The 25507-nt window shown below is 48.8% G+C and overlaps 1 protein-coding gene across 1 annotated transcript in view; it reads left to right on the forward strand.

The window, feature by feature from the left end:
* Window positions 1-25507, forward strand: part of ATP10A (ATPase phospholipid transporting 10A (putative)) — a 186271-nt gene that overhangs the window by 155162 nt on the left and 5602 nt on the right. The window contains exons 12-17 of the mRNA XM_025390833.1: window positions 3090-3193; window positions 3288-3414; window positions 8825-9009; window positions 14789-15116; window positions 18196-18272; window positions 22114-22239. Coding sequence (XP_025246618.1) covers window positions 3090-3193; window positions 3288-3414; window positions 8825-9009; window positions 14789-15116; window positions 18196-18272; window positions 22114-22239 — 947 coding nt within the window. The remainder of the gene's footprint in view (window positions 1-3089; window positions 3194-3287; window positions 3415-8824; window positions 9010-14788; window positions 15117-18195; window positions 18273-22113; window positions 22240-25507) is intronic.

Here is a 25507-nt window from a genome sequence, read left to right on the forward strand (position 1 = left end):
GTGCCTGGCGATCGCTCTGCATGTGCAGATCAACTTACCACCTACGTAGATCAATTTATCACCTGTGTGTAGGTGACAAACTGAGGAGGGCACAGAGCTGTCCCACTCCGGACTTAATCTGATGCCCTCTTTAGAGGGCTCCAAACATTTTCACCAGAAGAAGCCCGAGTTGGCTGAGCAGATAGTGGGCGTGACTGTATTACATCAGGAGGATGCGGCCACGGCTTACCTGCCCTGGCAGGTGTGGTGTCAGGCAACAAGCAGGGACTCCACTGCAACCCATTCTCACAGATCTCTGTTCAAATCCCAGGTCTACACTTACTGGCTGGGATGACCCTGGACGAGTCACTCACTCTTTCTGTGCCTCCATTTCCCATCTACAAAGGAAATCACAGTGCCTACCTCTCATGGGAAGTCCCCACACGAGCCACTAGCTGAGTGCCCTCTGTCACGTAGATGTCCAGCATCCACTCGGTACCTTCCCAAGTCTCTGGCTTCTTCCCGTTAAGATTCACTTGCTTGTGGTTTGGTGGCATTGCTACTTTGTGTGGTCTTTAAGGCGTAAACCTCAAGCCACTCTGCCATCTCTCAGAGCGAGGACAGAGGGTTGGCCTTAGCCCACTGCCTAGTGTGGGCCTCACACGTTGCTGCCATGCAGTAATCAGTACGTATTTTTTTATGACGAGTACTTACATGTACAAGCAGGGACTGCACCTTAGTTTACCATTTTAATCAGATAACTCCTTGTTGGGGAAATATCGCTTGTAAAGCGTAGAAGAAATGGAAATATCACTTGGAGCAACGTTAAAACACATGGTAAAATCACGAAGAGAGGCTACCCTCATCCCTCTGAGGGCCTCTGCAGGGCTGCAAGCACTGCTCACCAGCTGTCTCCTGGTGGGGATATCAGGTGCAGCCCACTGCCAGGCGCAGCTGTCTCGGCCCTGCTGTGTCTGAGGTCGGTGGGCACCGGAGTCATCTTTGCAGACTGTGCCTGGAGCTGTGTGCTTAGCCCGGTCCACCCCCACCCAGATGCGGCCTCAGGGGGCTGCGGCACAGAGCTCTCGGCTGTCCCCACCCAGCAGGGGGCGCCGGGCAGCACTGGTCCCGCTCCTGCGGGTGGTGTCACTCCTTACCCAAGGAGCTGAGTGCCAGGCACAGAATTCCTCCTGTCGCCGTAGGGAGACAAGACACACAGGACCTGGCTGGCTGTGGAACATCAGAAAGAAGGCGCTAATATTGCATGACCATCGCCAAAAATGCAGTGTGAACATTGCCATGCCCCCAGCCTGAAATCAGCCGCCCCCAGCATCACTCCAGCAGGTGGAGAAGAGCGGGTCTGACTGAATGCCTCTGGGGATCCACACTCTCGTTCCCCAGTACGTTCTCCTTCGGAGGTTCCCCCAGCTCCTCAGTGATGGTCTCCTTGGAGCTTGAGTTCTTCCCATCCTCTCCTGCCCTCCATCAGAGTGTAGACAGATCCCAGCCTCCACAAGGGCCCCACCCTCCAAAGTCCAGCCTCGATTTTCTGCAGTGACTGCTCAGTGGTAGGTGCAGCAAGACGTGTAAAGGAAAAGTCACCCAAGAACAAGGCACAGATCTTGCCAGAAGGGGCACAGGTGTGTGTCCATGTCTGCAGGAGGGGACGACGGGCTCAGCCGCTTCTGCCTGGCAGGGCCAGGTGCTCCCTGTCACTAGGCCCTGTGCAGATGGCCCTGCACAGAAACACCCCAGTGTCTACCTGAGAAGCGGACGCCTGTCGGGCCATCTCCTCGCCTGGGGCACCCAGGGTCCCGAGTGGCCCGTCCCCCCTCTGTGGGCTCGGTTCGTTTCGTTTTTGGAAAGTGTGGTTAATCTCAGTGTCACACCCAGTACCACCACATGTCCCAGTGCACACCACATGTCGCCTCTGCCCGGAACAGTGGGACAGCTTTATCATGACTGTTTCATTTCCAAAGCCCCTCAGATAGGCAGGCTTTGCTCGAAGAACAATCTGATTCTGGGAAAAGGTTATCTGCGTCTTCTAAGAGTGTTACCATGATACCAGGAATACAAAGATGAGTTTGAGCATCATCCTTTCAGGAAATGTAAATACCTAAAGCAAAGGATCCCAGGGCAACTTTTTTTCTTCCCCATTATCAACTCCATAAAGAGCCTTTTCAGACTTTTTTTTCAATTGTCCCCTCATGGCCTTCTAATAACATAGATATGCTGTGTATCTGTTTATGTTCTATATGTGTACTTAGACTTTATATAGAAAGGAGTAAGATTCTTCCACCTCCAAGAACCAATGATCACTCCCTTGAAGGCTCCATCACCCCCATGGAGAATGCAGCATGGCCAGGCATGTAAAAGCGTCTCTTACCAGGTCTGCTTTGTCAGGCGGTAGACTTCGATTAGTAGATAAGCCTTCCTGGGCCAGGGGCCTCATAACTGGTCAGTAGTGTTGCCAGATTTCACAAACAATGTATATATATATATAGAATGTCCAGTTAAACTTGAATTTCAGATAAATCATTTTTTAAGTAAAAGTATGTCTTATGCCATATTTAGACATCATTTGTTATATCTGGCAGTGCTACTTGTAAGGATCCTACTGTTCTGAGGATAGAAAGTGCACTTCCCATTAAGTAAGACTTTTCATTAACAGGAAGAACGTGAGCCTCCATTTAATAGGCTGGGCAAAAGGATGCCAAATTGCTTTTGATGAAGTTTTTATTTTCATGAGCTGATTTCAACAAAGGTTGTTAGAAACAGCCAAACATCAGCCGGACACAGTGGCTCACACCTGTATCCCAGCACTTTGGGAGGCCGAAGTGTGCGGATGGCTTGAGCCCAGGAGCTCGTGACCAGTCTGGGCAACATGGCAAAACCCTGTCTCTATGAAAAAATAAAATAAACAGCCAAACATTTGCATATTGATGAGATTCTTTTTTAAAAGTAACAGCTCATTTTTGCTTTGAATTCTATATGAAAACTTGTGCTGTATTCGCAAGTAACGAACAGACATGGGGTAAATCTCAGAGTGTCTGAAGATCGTTCCGCAGATGCCAGGTCTTACCCATGTTTCTGCTTATTCTCCAATCTAGTCGACGCCAGAGGGAGGCATCAAAAAAAGATCCGGAGCAAAACTCAGAATTACCTCAACCTGTACGCGGCGGAAGGCCTGCGCACCTTGTGCATCGCCAAGAGGGTGAGTGGGGGCGGCCCCACGAGGGTGCCTGTGCCGGTGGGCGCCCCGCAGTGAGCAGCACCTGGTGCAGCACTCAGCAATGCATCTCCCACAGGTTCTGAGTAAAGAAGAGTATGCCTGCTGGTTGCAAAGCCACCTAGAAGCAGAGTCCTCCCCAGAAAACAGCGAGGAGCTCCTCTTCCAGTCTGCCATTCGCCTGGAGACGAACCTGCACCTGTTAGGTAATTAACTTGCGAGCCGCATGCCTAAGAGCAGCGTGGAGTTTGCAGGGGCAGCCCTGGAGGGGTGAGAGCTCTTGTCAGCAGCTGCTCCGCAGGCTGGCCTTGGTTAGGGAGCTGCCTGGCCGGACGCTGGTGCAGCCGAGGCGGGAGGGTGCTTGCCTGAATCTTCTCCCAGTGTCGTTTCTGTGAGGCGCAGCTGCTGCCTGCCAGGCACCCCAAGACAGCAGCTGCCATGCTTCCCCTTAACCTGCTTTCCCACCAAAAATAGAGACAAGGAGTGAGGTTCCTGACAGTTGGGGGTTGAAAGGATGTTTCCCTCGGGAAACAGGGAAACTTTTGGAACCCAGAGACTGCTGCACTTTGCATCTTAGGAATGTTTCACAGATTTGAGGTGGATGAAAAGAACATGGGCTCATTTTTTTTCTGAACTATGTCCACATTTCCTACTGTGTTCATCTTGGTACTTAGTAAATGCTAACTAGTATCAGTGATAAATGAAGATGTTTTTTATGTTATTGCTTAATACTTAAAATATTTATTTTCCTATTTATTAAAGCATTCATTAAACTAGCTGAGTCACTGTATACGTGCTCTGTGTGTCCTCGAGGAGCTGGTGTTGAGGGTGCTGCACCCCCACCTCCATCCCGGGTGCTGTGGGTCAGGTGGTACCTCTCGAACACAAAGCCCTGAGGAGTTCATCTTCACTTCACACAAAAAGGCGGTGTTCACTTGCCCTCTTTTTCTGGGCAGAGGAGTTGGGATAGCTATATATTTATATCTACATTTCTAGCATAATACATAGTTAAGGTTTGCATTTAATAGCGTAATGTACACTAGGCATAACATATATCTGCACACATTTTATGCATTATTTGCCCATAGTATCTTATAGAAGGCCACACATTACTCGGAAAGCCCTGGGATCCAGGAGCCCAATGGCACCACGAGAGGCAGCCCTGGATGTGAATTAAATGGAACACCTGAGAAATGGCTGTGCCTGTTTTAGTCCCCGAAGTTTTGGCTTACTAAAACAGGGCTGCTGTCGTCTGGACTGACTGGGCTTCCCCAGAAGACAGTATTGTGCAGGCCTGTGGGGTAGGAGCCGTCTGCTGGTTCTCCCAGACGTGCCCGCCCAGCCTCACTGACCAGCCTGGCTTTTAACCCTTCACTGTGGGGCACCTTCCCCAGGGAGCAGCTTTTCCCCCGGACAGCACTAACTTCTCGAATGGAGGGAAATTGACCCTCCGGTGCCTTTTCACAGTGTGTGCGGGTTCCACCCCCTGGAGTCATGCAGACAGAATCTCCTCCCTTTTCCGCATGATGAAACCTTGACTATTTGGGGACATGGCTGTGAGTCCCAGCCTGCCCTTTCTCCACCTTCCCTGCTCTCAGAGCCCAGGAGCCCTGACTCATTTGTCCAGCCCTGCTCTGCCCCTGCGAGCTGGTTGTGCAAGTTGGCCAGGCAGGCTGGTCGTGCAGGCTGGTTGGGCAGCCTGTGGCTCAGTCCTTTTTGCATCCAAGTTCTGCTCTGTGGGGCTGGTAATCCCAGTGTTTCAGGCTCCCGTGAGGGTGAAAGGAAGGGATGACGGGAGGCACTGAGCGTGGCGCAGGCACAGGGCCTGGCTCTGAGCGGTTGTGCGGTGATGAGTCTCCTGTTGGTGCTTCCACACCGTTTGCACCCAGCTGGCCTCTCCTCTGCCGGCTCTCTCTGGTGATGGTGCATCTGTCACCTCTCTTGGCCCGGATGCTGTAGCTCTGTTAACATATCCTATAAGTCATTAACAGCCCCTGCTGCACCGAGGCTCATAGTGAACTTGAGATCCAGTCATCTTAGGTCTTCTTCACAGGGATTTCTTGCTTGGATTCTGTAATTTTTACTTGGGCAACTGTGTGAAGATCTAAAATCAGAGTTTTCTGATCCCCTGTTCCGCTTCCTTTGATTGGAGTAGGGATCCTGGCCATCAGCATTTCTCCAAACCCTGATTCCACCACGTCCCGCTGTCATCCTTAGGTGACACTTCCCTCCAAGTGCACATGAGGATGGCTCTGAGATGTGTTGGTGATGGAACTCCTGGGTTGCCCACATGGGTGCCAGCCGTGCACTGGAGCCTGCTCACGCCTGCTGGCAGAGCCCGTGGATAAATTTTGAAGCATTTTGCAGTAGCCCACATAAATGTTCAGGAATCTCATGTTGCCTTTTGATGCTATGTTAGTAGATTGAAGTCAGCCGAGGTGGGAGTATTTACACCACAGAAATGAGCAAATGCAGTCAGTCAGCCTCCCTCCCACAGGCCGGTTGTTCACCACTTACCATCTCCTGCTACCTGGTATGTTTATGTTTCAAATGACGAGGCCTGAGCCGGAGAGTACAAGAGCCACCCACCACCTTAGTGTTCACACAGCTCAAACGCGGACACTGTGTTCCAGCTCCTCAGCTTCATTGAGAAAAGTGAAGCCAGCCACTTATATATTTACTATTCCAAAGCCAAATACTCCTTTGTAAGTCTTTCCATGAAGGTGCTTTCTTTTTTTTTTTTTTTTTTAGCTTTGAGACAGAGTCTCACTCTGCCACCTGGGCTGGAGTGCAGTGGTGCGATCACAGCACACCGTGAGCTCAAATTTCTGGGCTCTAGTGATCCTCCCGCCTCGGGCTCCTGACTATCTGGGACCACAGGCATGGGCCACCAGGCCCAGATGAATTTTTAATTTTTTTGTTAGAGATGGGGTCTCACTCAGGCTTGTCTCAAACTCCTGGTTCAATGCGATCCTCCTGCCTCAGCCTGCCTAAGTGCTGGGATTACAGGTGTGCACCCCTGCACCAGGCCCAGGTGCTTATCTTAAATAGCATCAGAGAACCATACATAACTATCTTTGGCAGAAAGATCTCCATGCTCTCCATGCTCTTGAAATTTTCTTTTTCTTAATGCTCTGGGCAGGAACCTAAATTCAAAGGACACTGTCTTGCTCATTTTCCCTGGCGTCCTTGCTAGTTTCTCTAAATGTCTAAAACTTCCTTGTTGGTGAAATCCTTTCCCCTCCCGTTCAAAGCCGTGTGGCACCAAGCACAGTGACGCTGGGCCCTGCACACTACCAACTCCTGTGTTATGATACTCAGAAATGCCAGGCCCTCCCAAGGGTCAGGTCATAAAGACAGTGGCATTGACTCAGAGTCACATAAATTATATCACGAACAAGTACCTTGGAAAGCTGAAGAAAGCCACCGTGCCCCAAATCATCTTGAAAGGCTGCTCCCTGCAGACACTCTTTCCTCTGCCGTGTTTCATGCCAAGGTGGGGGTCCTTCCCATAACTCCGTTTTTCAGTTCAATGCTAGTCTGCACCTGACTCAGGCTCACACCTTATAAAGGTGAGGGTTGTGGGGTGACCCAGTGGGAGGCCCATGAGTTTGACCAATTAGCTCCTGAACTAAGAAGTTCTGTTTTCAAGGTGTTAGCTTTTCCCTGTGAAACAACAGACACCCTCCGAATGGGAGTTTCCGGCAAAGCCTTCCCTGCTTTCTTTCTTGGCAGACGTTTAACTGAGGGACTCTAGCTGGGCAGCTGGGATACGAAGGTGGGACGCACAAGATCCTTGCGGCCGGAAGTTGCCATTTACAGAAGAGTGGGGAACTGCCTGGGTTATGTTTCAAGCACTGTAGTGGAAGCGTTATCCTGGCAAATTGTCAGTAATCCATCAAGGTTAGCCATTATTAGGCTTACTCTGTAATCACTATTACTATCATTAAGTATGAATGAATTACTGCGAACACACAGAGGAAGGCAAGACCATCCCTCTGCCCTCCCCAGACATGAAGAAACCTGTCACAGTGCAAGTGACCCTCAGGATGAGCCAGTTCCGCCTTCCCCTCCCCATGCCTGCCATCCCGTCATTCTAGAAGAAGGGGTAAGGGCGGCTTAGTTCATTTGTGCTGCTGTCACACAATACCACAGACTGGGGGCTTAAGCCACAGACATTTACTTCTCACAGTTTTGGAGGGTGAAAGTCCAAGATAAGGCTGTGACAGCTTGCAATGTCTGGTGAGGGATCTCCTCCTGGTTTGCAGGCGGCTGCCTCCTTGTGGCGTCCTCACACGATGGGGAGATTGAGAAATCACCTCTCCAATGCCGATTGATTGATTGATTGATTGATTAAGACAGAGTCTTGCTCTGTGTCCCAGGCTGGAGTGCAGTGGTGTGATCTCAGCTCACTGCAACCTCCACCTCCTGGGTTCAAGCAATTCTGCCTCAGCCTCCCAAGCAGCTGGGATTACAGGCACCCACTACCACGCCCAGCTAATTTTTGTATTTTTAGTAGAGAGGGGGTTTCACCATGTTGACCAAGTTGTTCTGGAACTCCTGACCTCAAGTGACCCACCCCCCTCGGCCTCCAGAAGTGCTGGGATGACAGGCGTGAGCCACCGCACCCAGCCCCAGTGCATCTTTTTATAAGGACATTGATCCCATCGTGGGAGCCCCATCCTCATGACCTCATCTGAACTTAATTACCTCCTGCAGGCCCCACATCCTAATACTATCACATTGGGGATTAGTGCTTCCTCCTATGGATCTGGGGGACACAAACGCTCAGTCCATAGCAGCATCCCAGCACAGGGCACAGCATGGTGTCGAGCAGTAAAGGAGCCTCAGTCAGGGCTGGAACCCGGGGCCTGGGGGCTGCAGCTTACTTCCAGAGCGGGGAAGACAGAAACCATCTCACCAAGATGTAAACAGATTAAAAAAAACACCAAAACAAAACCCAAGGCAGGCCCAAGCACATTTCTGCAGTCAATAGTAGATTTTTCCCAACATACTGAGATCAAAAAGGCAAAACCCGCCTCTCGACTTCTCTATGTTTGTGGAAAAAGCATATTTAAGATAATCTTGGTTTCAAGACATAATGGGCTTGCCTGTGAAGCCTGTTTCTATAGTGACTAGTAACAAGCATTGTTGAGACTGGACATTCTGAATTTCATTCACCAGAAGCTTTGTATGGGATGGGCAATTTTTAAGGCTGTATTTTTATCCCTCCAAATAATCGTCATTCCCAACACCTTCCCATACGCTTTGCTTTCAGGTTATCTGTAAAGTTACAAGTTAGAGATAAGTCGAGGTACTTTGGTGTAAGTACATACAATTATACTCAGTGACTCACAGTTACTCCTACGCACTCTGGACTGAGTCACATCGAAAGAGCAGTCAAAAGCGTCCACCACTGTCCTGAAATGGTCCCACAAAGGACTTCCTGTCACTGCATGGCAGGCAACTGGCAGCCCAGCCCCAGGCAAGGCCCAGGCAACAGGGACTGTACCAGTGCCTGCCTTCGGTGTATCTGGTGCATGCCATTTGCACCCCAGCAGGATTGGGGGCGCACGTGAGAAGCGGGTTCGCTCACACTGCTGTGCATTTGACCAGGTGCCACTGGGATTGAAGACCGCCTGCAGGATGGAGTCCCTGAAACTATTTCTAAATTGCGTCAAGCGGGCCTGCAGATTTGGGTTCTCACTGGTGACAAACAAGAAACTGCCGTCAACATTGCGTATGCCTGCAAACTGCTGGACCACGACGAGGAGGTCATCACCCTGAACGCCACGTCCCAGGTAGGTGGGTTTCAAGTGGCTCTGCTTCCTTCCCCTGGGGTGGTCCATGTTCATCGTGGTCCCCTTGGCAGAGACTCTCATTCCTGGCAGCTGCTGTGAGAAGGACCTCACCCTCTGCGTTCAGGTTTAGGACGTGCATGTTACTGCCTTGGAAGAGGTGAAGTTTGCTGGAATTCTTAGTACCAAAGGAATGCACATGTGGACTTTATTAATACGAAGTTCAGCCTGCTTTCTCCTGACATACTGTCCAAGTCATCAGAGAACTTTCTCGTGAGGTCCCATGTGCTTCTACAGTGGAGCCAGGACAGTGGTCCATTTAGCACTGACCACCTCAGGACCATCGCAGGCACTGAGGACTTCCTTATCCAGTCGGATTTGTCTGTTTAAATCCCCAAGGCTGTGGGGAATAGCTGCCTCATATACTGCCCTGGTCTGGGCTCTGAGTCCTCACAGGAGTTCCCACTCAAAACTTCTTGCGCTGGCTTTCAGGCTTCTTGAATGGAGCAGGGAACCGTCTTGTTGTGGCTGATCTGCTCCTCCCCAGTGTGGCCAAGGCCACCACAGCCTCTCTGGGACCACACTTAAGAGTCCCCCCAGCCCCTCTTAGGTCCACAGCTGCACCATCAGCAGACACCAGCCTGCTTTTCAAAGTGCTGTACTATTTCGCTCAGTATCTCTTCCAGCACTGCACATTGACATTGATTTTCTTCTGCTAGCCCCTCTAATGGGTGTGTAATGGTATCTTGTGATGGTTTTAATTTGCATTTCACTAGTGTCTAATGAAGTTGAACATCTTTTCATGTGCTTATTTTCCATTCATATATCCTTTTAGATGAATTGTCTAGTCAAGTATTTTTCCATTTTCTAATTGAGTTGTTTTCTTAAGGTTCAGTTTTGAGAATTCCTTGTGTTTTCTGTATGCAAGTCCTTTGTCAGCTATGTGATTTGCATATATTTCATCCCTGTCTTATTTTTTTAATATTGTCTTTCACAAAAGCTTTTAGTTTTGATAAATTGTTATTCTTTTTAGATTTAATTTTATTTTATTATTTTATTTTTTTGGAGATGAGGTCTCACTCTGTTACCCAGGCCGGAGTGCAGTGGCGCCATCGTGACTCACTACAGCCTCAATCTCCTGGGCTCAAGGGATCCTCCTGCCTCAGCATCCTGAGTAGCTAGGACCACAGGCGGGCACAAGCATACCTGGCCAATTTTTTTATTTTTTTAAGAGATGGGAAGAGGGGGTGTCCCCTTGTTGCCCAGGCTGTTGTTGAAATCCTGAACTCAAGTGATCATCCTGCCTCGGCTGAGATTACAGGCTTGAGCCACTGTGCCTGGTCTGATTCCTCTTTTTTTTTTTTTTTTAAATTGTATGGATCATGCATGTGGTGTCATGTCTTAGATGTGCCTAATTATGAATATTTTCTCCTATGTTTTATTCTAAAAGCATTACACGTTAACATCTTGTCTATAGATGCAGTCCATTTTGGATCACATTTCATGAAAGGTATGAGGGTTAGCTTAGACTTCGTCTTTCCACATGTGACTGCCCAGTTCCTCCAGTACCATTTGTTGAAAGCGTCTTTTTTTGGTTGCAAGCGTCTTTGTCAAAAATCAATTAGTTATATTTGTGTGGGTCTGTTTCTAGACTTTCTGTTCTGTTCCATTGATTTGTTTGTCTGTCCCTTCACCAATACCGTGTGTATTGATTCATTGTAGTAGTTTGATTACTGTAGTTTTTTATAAGTCTTAAAAATTGGTAGTGTTATTCCTCCAACTTTATTCCATTTCAAAATTGTTTTGGCTAGTCATCTTGTTTGCCTTCATGTATGAATTTTAAATTAATTTTCCCATACAGAAATTCCTGCTGGAACTTTTATTTGAATTTTGTTAAATTTATGAACCAATTTGGGAAGCATTGATGTTTTTATTATGTTGATCTTCCATTCTGCACAGTTGGTATATCTCTACATTTTTTAAGTCTCCTTTTATTTCTTTTATCAGCATTTTATAGTTTACAGCATACACATCGCATACATGTTTTGTTAGATACATACCCAAGCACCAATGCTCCTCAACTTATGACAGGGTTATGTCCCAGTCAACCCATCATAGGTCAAAAACGTCATAAGTTGAAAATGTATTTAATACCCCCAATAAACCCATCCAAAAGTTGAAAATTTGTAAGTTGAACCATTGTAAATCAGGGACCATCTGTACAATGTTTTTGGAGGTTTTGTAAATAGTATTTTTAAATTTTTATTTTCCATCTGTTTATGGTACAGTTTTCCCTTGGACGCATAGGGATTAGGGATACCAGTTCCTCTGTGTGGTCAAAAATCCACATATAACTTTTGACTCCCCCAGAACTTAACTACTCATAGCCTACTGTTGACCAGAAGCCTTACTGATAACATAAATGTCAATTACCACCTATTTTGTATATTGTATGTATTATATGCTGTCTTCTTACAATAAAGTAAGCTAGGGAAAAGAAAATCTTAAGGAAGAGAAAACATATTTGCTATTCATTAAGTAGAAGCGGATCTTCACTGGCTGTTTCCTTGGTCATCTTTATTCTGCCATTGAGCCCATCCAGAGAGTTTTTAAAAATAAAGTCTATATATAGAATTGTTTCAGATTTAGAGAAACACTGTGAGGAGAGTACAGAGTTATTTCTCATATCTGCCATATGTAATTTATTCTGTTCCTCATCTCGCATTAGCCTAGTACATTTATCACATCAAGAAGCAATGCTGATACATTATTACTTTCTAAAGTCCATACATTGCCTTGGTTTTTACCTAGTGTCCTTTTCCTGTTCTGGGGTCCCATCCAGAACACCACATTACATTTATTCAGTCATCATGCCTCCTTACACTCTTCTTGGCGGTGACACTTCTGGAAACTTTCTTTACTTTTAATCATTTTGACCATTTTGAAGAGCGTTGGCCAGGTATTTTGTAGAAGGCCCCTATATTGGGATTTGTCTGATGTTTTTCTTATCACTGAAGTGGAGCTAAGGGTTTTAGGGAGGACAGCCACAGAGACCAAGTGCCATTTTCATCATATCCTGTCGAGGGTACATGCTATCAACACCATGCCACTATCAACACCAAGCAATATACAGCTTGACCTTGTGATTGTCGGGTTTATTCACTGTGCTCTTTGCCTCTTCCATACTGAATTCTTCTGAAGGAAGTCACTGTGCACAGCTCACAGTTAAGAGTGTGGAGTTGGCCGGGCGCGGTGGCTCAAGCCTGTAATCCCAGCACTTTGGGAGGCCGAGACGGGCGGATCACGAGGTCAGGAGATCGAGACCATCCTGGCTAACATGGTGAAACCCCGTCTCTACTAAAAAATACAAAAAACTAGCCGGGCGCGGTGGCGGGCGCCTGTAGTCCCAGCTACTCGGAAGGCTGAGGCAGGAGAATGGCGTGAACCCGGGAGGCGGAGCTTGCAGTGAGCCGAGATCCGGCCACTGCACTCCAGCCTGGGCGGCAGAGCGAGACTCCGTCTCAAAAAAAAAAAAAAAAAAAAAAAAAAAAAAGAGTGTGGAGTTACAGTTTTCTTCTTGAGGGCAGAGTATCTACATAGATGATTTAGAATCCAGTGAGCTTTTTATTTCAGTTAATTATTTCTGTCTAAAATTTCTATTTGATTTTCCGAAATATCTTCCTTCTTTTTGGCCAAGACTTTCTTTCTGTTCATTTCCAGCACATTCAATCTTACTTCTTGGAACATTTGGATAATGGCTGTTTTAGTCTTTGTTGATAATGTCAATATCTGTGTCATCTTGACGTTGGCTTCTGTGGATTGTCTTTTTCCACAGAGTTAAGATTTTCCTGGTTTTGTGTGCTAAGAAGTTTTGGATTGTATCATGGGCATTTTGAATATTATGTTATGTCACTGGCCATTTTTAATTTCTACGGAGAATGTGGATTTTGTTAAGCAGGTGATCAACCCTGTGGGGTTTGGGCTGTGAGCTCTGGGTGTTGGTTTCAAAGGCAGATGTGTTTATAAGACTTAGTCTTGCATTTTTGCCCTCCAGAGGTCACCTTGGAACTTGGGTGGCAGTCTGTTGCAGAGTTTGCCTCTCAAAGGCTTTGTTATGGGTGAGGCCAGGAATTCATAAACAACATTATGGGGTCAGTTAGCCAGGCTTCTCCTTTACAATTTTTCCAGTGCCTTCTGGTTCCCCAGGAATCCCCTTTTCAGTCTTCTGGCAGGAAAGGTGGAGTGCATCACCCTCTTCTTCCCGTATTTCCTGCCTCTCCCCTGTGTCCAGCACCAAGTGGGGGCAGAGTAGAAGACAGAGCACCACAGGCTGTGATGGAAAGGAGGATCCAGCTCCCTTGGAGTCTGCGGCAGCAGACGGCTCTGCCACTGCCATTCCTGCACAGCCACGGTAGCAAAATTGCCTGGGACTGGGTTTAAAATAATAGAGGAAAAAGAATAAATAAAACTGCAGACTTCCTCATCTTCTCAGAGCATTGGGAACCTCCTTTTCACTCCTCAAGCCAGAGCCAGAAGGTGTCTCCTGGAGCTCTGTCTGTCCCTGCCCTGGGGCCCACGTCCAGGTTCCCTGGTGCCTTGGGCCAAGCCAGGGGCCACCAGAGTAACAGTGACATACCCACCACGCAGTCAGTGTCCTTCGCACACTTGTCTCCTCTCCCAGTCCCTCAGCTGCTGCTCACTCTCCGAGCTCCACGGTAGTGACCCCATGCATCCTGCCCGCACGCCGGCTGCAGTCAGTGGGAGCTCGGGATGGAGGAGTCGTCTCCACTGTTGTGCAAGTCCAGGGAGCTCATGTACTTCCTGTGATGGCATCCTGCATTCTCCTGCAGGCCTTCCCCAGTTACTGCCGTATCCCACCCCACGCCTTGGAGGCAAAGCTCTCCCTCTCTTGTCCATCTCCACACTTTCGCATATCCCGGCTGGTGATTTGCTGCAGTCATGAGTGTGTGTGCATCAACTCTCTGTTGCCCCTATGGCAGTAACTGTGTCTTTTCTGTCTCCTTTTCTCTAGTCCGGCTTCGTTTTCTGAGTACAAAGGATCCTCAGTAAGCGTGTGTTGAACGCAGCTGGATTTCCGTGGTGTGTCTGGTCACTGAGTTAGCAGACTCACCGTCTGCAGAGGATCGGGGGCTGCTCAGGCTCGCCGGAGCGTGTTTGTCCCTGGAGACTGTGGACCCTCCTGTGCCTCCTGCTCCTGCCCCTGGTCCCTAGTGCTGCTACCACCATAGGTGTTCCTCCTCTTTCTGGAATCCAGATCAAGTTTGCCTATTAAAAGCCTCTGTAATTGTACTTTTTTTCTTTTCCTGGCTGAATTGGAGAACTTAAGGAGAATACTGAAAATTCCATTTCTTTACGGGCTAATCATAACAAAGCCTTTTGCAGAGCTCTGTGTCCTGCAGTTGGTCCTTGGTGAGTTAGGTAAGGGCCTCCAAGAACCATCAGGAAGTACATGGAGGGCCCTCAGTCTAACTATCCAGCAATTTTGCAATATACAGTCCAGCCTCCCAAAGTGAAGATGGTCCATTCCAACCTCTGCACTGTATCACGGGCGATCAAGTAAGATCCTAGAGAAACCTAAACCAGTTCAGTCTCTTCTATGGGGAAAGTCATCCTCTCTGGCTGAATTTCCGGAGGGTGGCCTCTGGGCAGGCAGGTACTACAGCCCAGGGAAAGATGTCAGCTCCAGAGGTGTTGAGCCAGGGCAGGGATGTTTGTGGCATGACTCTGAGGGAACTGCGCTGTCCTCTCACGTCCCTTTCAGGAGGCGTGTGCAGCCCTGCTAGACCAGTGCCTACGCTACGTGCAGTCCAGAGGCCTCCAGAGAGCCCCTGAGAAGACCAAGGGCAAAGTGAGCATGAGGTTCTCCTCTCTCTGCCCACCCTCCATGTCCACTGCCTCTGGCCGCAGTCCCAGCCTCGTGATCGATGGGAGAAGCCTGGCCTACGCTCTCGAGAAAAACCTGGAGGACAAATTCCTCTTTCTTGCCAAGCAGTGCCGCTCCGTCCTCTGCTGCCGGTCGACGCCTCTGCAGAAGAGCATGGTGGTGAAGCTGGTGCGGAGCAAGCTCAAGGCCATGACCCTGGCCATAGGCAAGTATCCCAGCTGGCCGGACGGCCTCCTCCCGGCTCGACCCCAACTTCCTCTACCCTTCCGTGCTGCACCACGAAATGGGCAAACATTTCCTCACCTTTCCTTCTGTCTGTAAAATCACACCCAGCACGACAGAGCAGGCAGCATCTTCTGAAGGTAAAGCTCACATTGGAAAGCCACAAAAGAGGGGAGCAGAGTTACAGGTTCATGCTGTAAGGTCAGTAATCCAGTGCTGCTTTACGGCAACAAGAGTGCTGCTTTACGGCAACAAGGTGGCACTTACCCTGTTTCTCTGGAGACAGGACACTAGAGACCTGCCTGTCCCAGGCTGTCCTGGCCACAGCAGAAGGCACTGCACACTCAGCCTTACCCAGGCCAACTTAGAAGGAAGGCCCTTTGCAGCTGCTTCTGGTCACCATGAGCCCCTGGGTGTCCAAGGCTTTGTAACACCTAAGGGTCCAGAGGCTTGGTGACCAGAATTCCCACTGCCTCCCGTCAGCTGTGCTGATGGTTCTGGGACAGGCTTCTGAGTAAATAAGTCCATCCTCAGATATGCATCGCTGCTCACCAGTTATTTAATAATATTAGTTATTAAAGGACTGTGTCTCTCATGGTAGTTTTTCCTGACAGACACTGTTGACCTGGAGAGCCCTGTCTGCTCCTCTCCAGGGATGGGATGGTGGCCACTCGCCTCCTTCCAGGCCATCCTCTCTGCCCACTTCTGGGCAGGCAGAGTCTCTAGCACAGGTTCAGGGGCTCAGCAGCACCACCTCCTGGTGAGGGCCAGGAAGGAAGCAGTGGCAGTGACCCCCACATGCCAACAACTGGACCTCCCTGTAAATAGAATCTACTGTAAATAGAATCTCCCTGTAAATAGAAGCCTAGGTGAGAATTGGCTCAGAAGTAAAGTACCCTCACCAATCCATCAGCCAGTGTTGGCTGTATTTTCTGCAAAAGGTCTGTGACAGCCACTGCTTGTTGACATGGGGATTGCCACCTGCCTGTTCACAGTGGGCACCTCACCTGGCCAGAGGAGACAGCTGTTGAGCCTGGGTCATGGTGGGAGTAAGGAGAGCGAGCACTGGCCTGAACAACACGGTTGTCACGGGGACCCTGTCCTACGCACCCTGAGGCCTGTAACTGCTAAGGAGAGTGGGCACAGGGCACGCGCTCAGAAGGCCCAGGGAGCCTAACAGCCACGTCCTGTCCTGAGGCCATCCTTGCCTTCCTGTGCCTGGGGTGGCCCTCAGGTTTCCCTGAGGAGCTGGAAACGGTCTTCAGGCTGACCTGCACCGCCCCCATCCCAGCCTCCTCCTCTGAGCGTCAGTGTCCTCCCTGGGAGCACGAGGACAACGTTAACCCTGAAAGGCCACAGTAAGACATGAATGATGTTTTCCTGGCCTGGCCAGTGCCCAGCTCAGCCACGTAGCCACTGGTGTCTGGTATTCCTTTAAGAAGTGGAAGGAAAGCCTTGGCTGATTAAAAAGAAAAGGAAACACAAAATGGAATCTCAAAAGAAAAAGGGAAAGCAATGACCGTAAGAACATTAGCGCATGGCTGGGCACGTGGCTCACACCCATAATCTCAACAGTTTGGGAGGCCAAGGCAGGAAGATCACTTGAGCCCAGGAGTTTGAGACCAGCCTGGGCAACACCAGTGAGACCCCATCTCTACAAAAAATAAAAAAAAATTAGCTGGGTGTGGTGGCACCTACCTGCAGTCTTAGCCACTTGAGAGGCTGAGGTAGGAGACTCGCCTGAGCCCAGAAGGTTAAGGCTGCAGTGGACCGTGATCACACCACTACACTCCAGCCTGGACAATAGAGCAAGAGACCCTGTCTCAGAAAAAAAAAAAAAAACAGCTGGGGTAACATGGTGGGCGAAACCCCATCTCTACTAAAAACACAAAACCTGGCTGGGTGTGGTGGCATGCACCTGGAGTCCTAGCTACTCAGGAGGCTGAAGTGGGAGGATCACTTGAGCCCAGGAGGTTGAGGCTGCAGCGAGCCATGATCATGCCACTGCACTCTCCCACCTAGCCTGGGTGACAGAGTGAGACCCTGTCTCAAAAGAAAAAAGAAAGAAAGAAAGAATGCGTTAAAGCACCAATGTGACCTACTCCTAGTGCCCAGTGGTTTATAATATAGAGTATTGTTGCATGCCATATCTCATTTTAAATGGGACATTCTGGGGAAAGCTGTACAGATTTCTATTACTTCAGAGAAGTCCAGTTTGATATATATTGACTGATCGCTTAATATTGGTCTCAATATTATAAAGAACAGGAAAATCACAAGGAAGAGACATCCTGTAGTCACACTATGAGTCACTCTAACTTTGTGTATCTGCACATTTTCTCACTTGTGCAACTTGGGATGTATGCCCTGATTTGGGCTCTTCTGCTGTCCAGTTCCAAGAATGGTGACCGTCACACAGTGATAACGACTTTATGTCTCTGCTCTCCTTTCCCCGAAGGTTTCCAGAGCTCTGACCTGTGACCTGTGTTCCTAAACATTTTCTATCAAAAAATTGACAGCGTGACGAGAAGTTCTCCTTTATTGCACCCCTAGAGGGCCCCAAAGTGAGCACAATGGCTAATACTGTGGCAATCCATGGGCAAAAAAAAAGAAAAGAGCTCCACAATATGCTGGGCTCAATTTAACCTCCTTCCTTTAGTTTAGAAACTGCCCGGGGAAGCGTACCTGGGAGTAGCCTTGGCTGCTTGGCTGGTGTAGTTCGGTAACTAATGATGATGAAGATGATGATGGCATCTTTCCTTGTGCCAGGCAGTAGGATGAGGGCTTTACTGGCGTAAGAGTGACACGGCAGAGCGGGTACCACGTCCCAGGTGGCTCAGCTCTAGCCCGCTTTCTGAAACATCTCCCGGTGTGTCTGGCTTATTCTGAATGCTTAACTCTATTCTCCCAGGGTAGGTGCTCTACTCCTTTTTCCCCCATCTTCCCCAGGACCCTTTCACAGGACTGAGTTCAGTGGGGACCCCCAAGGAAATCTAGCACATTGATTTGATCCTGTGCTGTTTCTAGAATCAAACAATTCTTCCTGCCTTTGCTGTTTCTAGGTGACGGAGCCAATGATGTCAGCATGATCCAGGTGGCAGATGTGGGTGTGGGAATCTCCGGCCAGGAGGGTATGCAGGTACAGACCAATCAGGCTATTCTGTGGGACCAAGTGGCCCTACTGGCCTCCTGTCCTATCACCCTGTGGGCTGTCCCCACCTTCCTCTGGGCTCTGTTGAACGAGGCTAAAGAGTTTGCCCTCGATACAGCTGATGCTCAGTACAGCTGCTGAGCCAATAGTGGAAGGTCTGGGGAAATACCACTCTTCCTGTTTATGAAGCAGTGTGCAATAAGCATGTCTTCCCATGTCACAAGTCTATTTTTGTGAAATAAGTGGTTCCGAGAGAGGCAAGGTGAGTCATCGCCTTCCGTCTGGCTTTCGATGGCTCAGTCCCAGCAGGCACGTTTTACTGTCCGTGAACACTGAGCAATACCATCTGAAAAAATGCCTTTGCTGTAGGTGGAGCCTGGCGTCACTGTACAGGTGGAATGTAGCCATCCTCACTCACACGGAAGTTCACCTCTGCATCTTTCCTCTGCCGCTGTGTTCACTCTCGGTCTGGGAGTCAGACATTGAGCAAATGACTTCACTAAAAATGTGCTGCTTTTAGATTAAGTATTACAACGGTGTCCAACATTTGGTTAAGTATGAATCACAACTTTTTTGGATTGGTGGAGATTTTAGGGAACAATTTATCCAATGTTCTGAAAACCAAGATATAGACACCACTTACTCACTGGTTGATTCATTCGCTGATTCAGTGGTTTGATCAGTAATTATCTGTTGGGCACGAACTTCGTGCCAGATCTGTGCAGAGCTCATTAGTAGTTTCAGCTGATGTTCCGCCCTCAGAGGGAGGGTCCTAAGCTAGATGCACCGTAGTTCCATCATGGCTGGTCCTTGACACTTGCCATACTCCCCGCACCGTCCTCTGACTGGAACCTCTGCATTATGTTACTCACACGTTTTTCTTCCTCCAGAAAACTGAAAATGGTGTTCACGTGTGACTCACCTTTGTGTCTTCACAGTGCCCAGCGTGGCACCTTGCACAAGGGGAAGCTCAAGACACATTTGCTAAATAAATGAACAAAATACAGGGGACCCTTGAACAACACAGGTCTGAACTGTGTGAGTCCACTTATATGGGGACATTTTTCAATAAATATTTGGGAAATTTTTTGGAGATTTGTGACAATTTGAAAAAACTTGCAGATGAACTACATAGCATAAAAATATCGAAAAAATTAAAGAGGGCCAGGTGTGGTGGGTCACGCCTATAATTTCAGCACTTTGGAAGGACAAGGCGGGAGGATCACTTGAGGCCAGGAGTTTGAGACCAGCGGGGCAATGTGGTGAAACCCCATCTCTACTAACAATGCAAAAACCTCGGCGTGGTGGCCCATGCTTGTAGTCCCAGCTACTTAGGGGGCTGAGGCAGGAAGACCACTTGAGCCTGGGAGGTTGAGCCTGAAGTGAACTATGATTGCACCACTGCACTCCAGCTTGGACAATACAGTGAGACCCAGTCTCTCTCTCTCTCTTTCTTTTTTTTTAAGAAAAAAAAAAATTAAGGAAAAGGTAGGTATGTCATGAATATGTGAAATACATGTAGATTCCGTTGTGTGTGTTTATCAACTGTTTATGTGATCAGTAAGGCTTCCCATCAACCGTAGGCTATTCGTAATTAAGTTTTGAGGGAGTCAGAAATTACATGTGGATTTTCGACTGTTCGGGGACGCCCCTAACTCCAGTGTTGTTCAAGGGTCAACTGTAGTTCATTCATTCTGACTTTTTTGGCATTGCTTCTGTTTTCACGGTTTCCTCTACTGAAAATCTGATGGGGGCAGTGCCTGTTGACCTCATATGCTTGGAAACTCGACTAGTAAACATCTTTTGGATCAGATACTTGAATGTTGAGCAGGTGGCTGGGGAGGGGCCGGAGCTGCCATGCCTGCTCCCCTCCTCAAGGTGGGAACACCAGCCCAGGCCCTGGGGCTGTACGTGAGAGGTGATGGGAACGGCTGAGCCACAGGGCAGGTGCCCGGAGGTGCAGCTTTGAACAGGCGTAGCTGCTGGGGAGGAGGTTACTGGGCACTTCTGCAAGTATGTAAAGCTGCACATCCTCCCTGGGGATGTGTTTGGAGAGATGGGGCCAGGCTTGATACCTTTCCTTACCATCCTGTGCACTTCGGTTGTCCAGCACTGGGACCCTGTTGCTTGCATTTTAGTCAGTCCCTGCTGAGCCCTTTGAGAGATGAGCTGTGGGATGCTGATGCCGGAGCTGTCAGAGCTGAGCTGTGGAGAGTCAGACAGGAGGAGTAGGTGCTCCCCAGCTCAGCCAAGGTGGGGAGGTTGTCCCAGGCAGGGGGCAGGAGGAGCAGAGGAGATCTCCCAGCTCCCAGGAAGCTCTGTCTTCGTGAGCTCCTGCACCATCTAAAGCCAAGGCTGGCTGGGAGCCAGGGGTACAAGATGACCCCTACATCTCCGATCCTGCTCTCCTGAAATTCCCAGAAAAGCTGGGAGGCTTTGGAAAGGTCACTGTGACGGAAGGACAAGCATTGTATTTGAGGCCTGGATTTAGGGGAGGAAGGGGCTGCAGAAGGCTGGCAAGCCAGGTGACCTCAGCAGGGGTTTGACTGTGGTTCTCAAGGGCGGGGGTTTCTTCTTCAAAGGCAGCCTAGAGTTTGGCCTTGCAGGCCATCAGCCTCTTTTTAACACTTGTCCCTTTTGACTGAACTTTTCAGACAGATTCTGTGGAGGACGGGGACTGTGTCTAATGGTATCTGTTTCTCCAAGTCTGTGGCTGGCAATAGTGGAGTCCTAAGAGATGATTTTTGAGAGAATGAATCATGGGGTTAATGAGTAAAGCACTACAGAACACGAAAAGACTTTTAAGCCCCTATGTATTGACAGGAAGAGGCAGAGAGACGTTTGCTGTGAAATCCTTAACTTTTGGTTCAGAAAATTGATGTTCTAAGGTTTTGTGTATCATGACACTATTCCATTTCAAGCATACCACTTGAGGCATAATTTACTGCTTTCTACATATTATTTGAGTATAGGGAAATCAGTTAGATGTTAAAGGCAGATTGGCATTTTGTTTAGAATAACCTGATGGTAAGGAGAAATCTAACATTTTCTGCCATTTTGTTTGATTTTTTTTCCCAAAGACATTTATTGTACAGTGGGTTTCAAATTATTCTGGGGACAAAAGGTATCATTTGGTGGCATTTTCCAGCCTAGTTGGCTTCATCGTGTAGGCACCTTGCTTGATGATGTGCAGGGGAATCTTCCACGGCAGGGTCCTGCCTGTCCATGGAGGAAACGTCTTCTCCACTCCCTCCTGCACACAGCCACCACCTGCACCCGGCGTCCTGGGTTGGGAGTGTGTGGGAGGCCAGTGGAGCCGTGGGCCTGGCCTTGCCCATCACCAAGGCTCCTGGGGAGAACAGCCCAAAATGCACGTCCCAGGACAGGGAATGTCTGTCTCTGATACATATGGCAGGAGCAGCTTTGGGTCATCCTTGGGTTGTGATCATGGACCGATTTAGAGGAAAATGACGTCCAGGGGTGAAGAAAGGCAGATAAACTCCATGCATCTCTGTGTTTTTTCATTTGTTGAGAAAACAGCAGGAAAAGGAAAACATTTTAAACCCCATTAATGACACACATTTGAAAGCTTAAATGAATCCTATAAGGTGACATCCCTGAACTAGCATGTTGGGCGAGATTGCCTCTTTTGTAATGGAAGGAGATGCTGAGGGAGATGACAGCAATTGAGACCCTGGCCAGCCACGCTCCCACTGTGATCGGAACGGGAATTTTCCTTGCCTGTTGTGTACCTTGCATTTTGAGAAGAGAAGACAAACCTTACACCAGGTCGGCATCGCCAGTAACAGGAATCCTTCTCCCTTTGAAGGCAGTGATGGCCAGCGACTTTGCAGTGCCGAAATTCCGATACCTGGAGAGGCTCTTGATTCTTCACGGGCATTGGTGCTACTCCCGACTTGCCAACATGGTGCTGTACTTCTTCTACAAAAACACAGTAGGTATTGGATACCTGCCTAGAATTTTGGGATTGGAAGATTCGGTTCTTAGGACCATCGCCTGAATGAGGCCAGTGGGCTGTCCACGGCCTCCCATCTGCTCCATCCTCCTGTGCCTGTGCGAGTGCCCCCTGTCCTGGGCTGGCTCTGCGCTCTGCAGGCTCAGAGTCTAATTCAGGGGCATGAGAGCAGCTACATCTCTATGGAGAGGTGGTGGAAACAGGTAGATAACACTAGCAAGTCCACTGACGGCTGCAGAGTGAGAGGGAGTGTAGTAATGAGGCTGGCAGTTTGCACGGGGGCACACAGCTGGTAAACCTTCAAGGCTGCATTCAGCCCAGGCCGCCCGGCTCCTCCTCCCAGGCTCCTAACCACTCTGTCCGTGGGTTTCTCAGGTATCCCCAAACAGGAGTCCTCTAGTCAGCGTTTTCTCTAGAGTAGACAGGAAAAATCCAATCAGTACAAGTGTGCTTTGTGGTCTGGGATCAGAATAAGGGAATTCAGCCACACTCTGATTCCCATACTGAATGGCCTTTGTTGGGACACACCCACACCAGGACAGGTGACAGGCGGCAAGCCCCCAGGTCAGGGAGACTCAGACCCGACAGGAAGGGGGTGCCCATGGGGCCTTCCCACTCTTTCCCACCTCCCAGGCTTGCAGAGCAGACGCACCCCTCTCGGATGAGCTCAGTCTGTAGCTGAACTGACCCTGCTGTAAAGTCACACCCAGGGCAGATTGGCTGCAGACATTTCTGTCTCTCACGTCGGACTCCTAGTTCCTTCTTCACTGCTGCTTTGGCAGATGGGCTCCTCCACAGCCCTGCAGGATGGACCACACAGCCGCTTCAGGGCTCTGTCCCGTTTGTAAGCGATTTCTAGATATTTTACTGAGGAGTTGCTGGGCTGCTGCTGCTTTTGGCTGAATGTACAAACAGGAGACAAAATAAACTCTTAGGATAAGTCATCTTCCAGGGTAGTCCCATAAATCTACCTGGCTAAACACCAGAGCTCCAGTGTCAAGCCTATCCTGTACTCTTCTGAAAAACAAATAAAATAAAAGCTGTATTCTTTTTCCAGTTCCATATAAAAACTCTCCAGTTAGCTAGCTCTAAACTATCATTGGTTGTTCATGTTCTTTTTCTTTTTATTCTTTGAGACGGGGTCTCACTATTTTCTCCCAGGCTGCAGTGCAGTGACACCATCATAGCTCACTGCAGCCTCAACCTCCTGGGCTCAAGTGATCTTCTAGCCTCAGCCTCCCAAGCAGCTGGGACTACTGGTGCGCACCACCACGCCCATCTAATTTTTATTTTTTATTTTTTATTTTGTAGAGACAGGGTCTCGCTATGTTGCCCAAGCTGGTTCTCCATATTCTTAATTGTTTTTCTGGAGGCTACACCTGCCTTTCTTTTCCCAATCTCTCTTTCCCCCTCACGCCCACCCCATTTCATTTTTCAGAGCATCTTCTAGCAAATGCATACAGATGCTCAGACACAGTCAGGGCATGTTTAACTTCTAGATTTGGTCCGACATTAATTCAGATTAGGTTGTGCCTGGGACTATCCGAGGAGGGCTGTGTCACACCACTCCTGGGCTTGCCAGCTCCTGCCTCCTTTCTCCCAGCCTGGCATTGAATCCCCAGAGCTTTGAGGCCTCGAGTACACAGTTGTAAGCCTAGAGGTTCTCAGCTCCCAAAGGAGTGGAGGGATGAATGGGGGTGGGCAGGGCAGAATCCAAGCGCCATTTCTATCACTTATTAGCTGTGAGATCTTGAGCAAGTTAATTTCTTCTTTGGATTTTTTTTTTCTTAAAGACAGGGTCTGATTCTGTTGCCCAGACTGGAGTGCAGTGGTGCCACTATAGCTTACTGTATCCTCAAACTCCTAGGCTCAAGCAATCTCCCTGCCTCAGCCTTCTGAGTAGCTGGGACTACAGGCCACCATGCCTAGCTATTTTTTTCTAGTTTGTAGAGACAGGGTGTTGCTATGTTGCCAGGCTGGTGTCAGACTCCTGGTCTCAGCTATCGTCCCATCTCTGCCTCCCCAAGTGTGGGATTGTGGGCGTGAACCACCATGTCCAGTCTTCTTTTAATCTTAGAAAACAAAACGAAGCCTGTGGGTTGAGCCAGCCGATCCCTAATTCCCAGTTAAAATGGCTCAGATTGAAGGGAGGGCAAGAATGATGTAGGCCAAAGCATTAGACATTTCAGATGCAAACAAAGCCCCCAGTGGCCACCTAGAATGGGCACAGCCTCCTGCTTCCTGCAATGAGTCCCTCTCCATTGAAGGCTGCAGAGAGGAGAAGAGGGGGCCTGTTTTTATTCCATAAAAACGCCAGACCTTTGTTAACAAGCGTTAATCTACACGAGGACTTCAAGGATAATCACTCTGCCTCCTGAAATGAGAAATTCATTAGTTTTAGGAAGAAGTTGGCCTTTCTTTCCAATAAAAAGCGGAGAAGAAAAGTTTCCATAGCAACAGTGGTTTGGGAAGAAAGCTTTTTGGTGCTATAGGAAAAAAAATCTCAATTATCTGAGTACTTCTCTTTCTCTTGACTGCATTTGCTACCGATGACTCACTAGGCCAAGCCTGTGGGGGTGAGTGAGTGAGAGCCAGCCGTAGGAGTGAGGAAGGGAAGAAAGTCAATGAATAAAAACCAAATGTTAGTTTTCAGCGTGTAGGGGAAAGGCTGCAGATTAAGACATTTAAATCATAAATGTCTTATGACACAGGACTTGGAGGCTATGTGGCATGGTGGGTTATTTCAACATAAACTGTTGTTTCTTATGATCTTCACAAGTCACTTTCAAGTCAAGAAACCAAAAACTCAGCGAGGTGAAGTGACTGAGTCAGGGTCAAAAGGGTAGATAGTCGCAGCTCCAGCACCAAGCGCAGGCTTTGCGGTGCCCAGCAGAGAATGTCTGTCCAGCGTCAGAGCTCCCTGCTGGGACTGCACCTGCCCTCCAGGCCAAGACCCATCGCAGTTGAACAAGTTGGGCTTCTTACTCACACCGTGACCTCAGCCAAGTCATTTGATGTCTTGGAACTTCAAATTCCCTCTCTGTATGTGGGGTGAGAGCACTCGCCCTGCCTGGGCCCCGAGCAAGGGAACTAACGATGCCACTTACCACCACACACTGTAGGCGCACACCGATAGCTCGCCAGGAACTCTGGTGAGTACTCGAAATGCATTGGGTCTCTTAATGCTGACAGCAGCTGCATTGGCCGAGTGGCATTGGTATGTCCATGCCATAAGCAAGGAAAGCAA

Source organism: Theropithecus gelada, chromosome 7a (genome assembly GCF_003255815.1).
Source record: "Theropithecus gelada isolate Dixy chromosome 7a, Tgel_1.0, whole genome shotgun sequence".
NCBI classification, from domain to species: domain Eukaryota; kingdom Metazoa; phylum Chordata; class Mammalia; order Primates; family Cercopithecidae; genus Theropithecus; species Theropithecus gelada.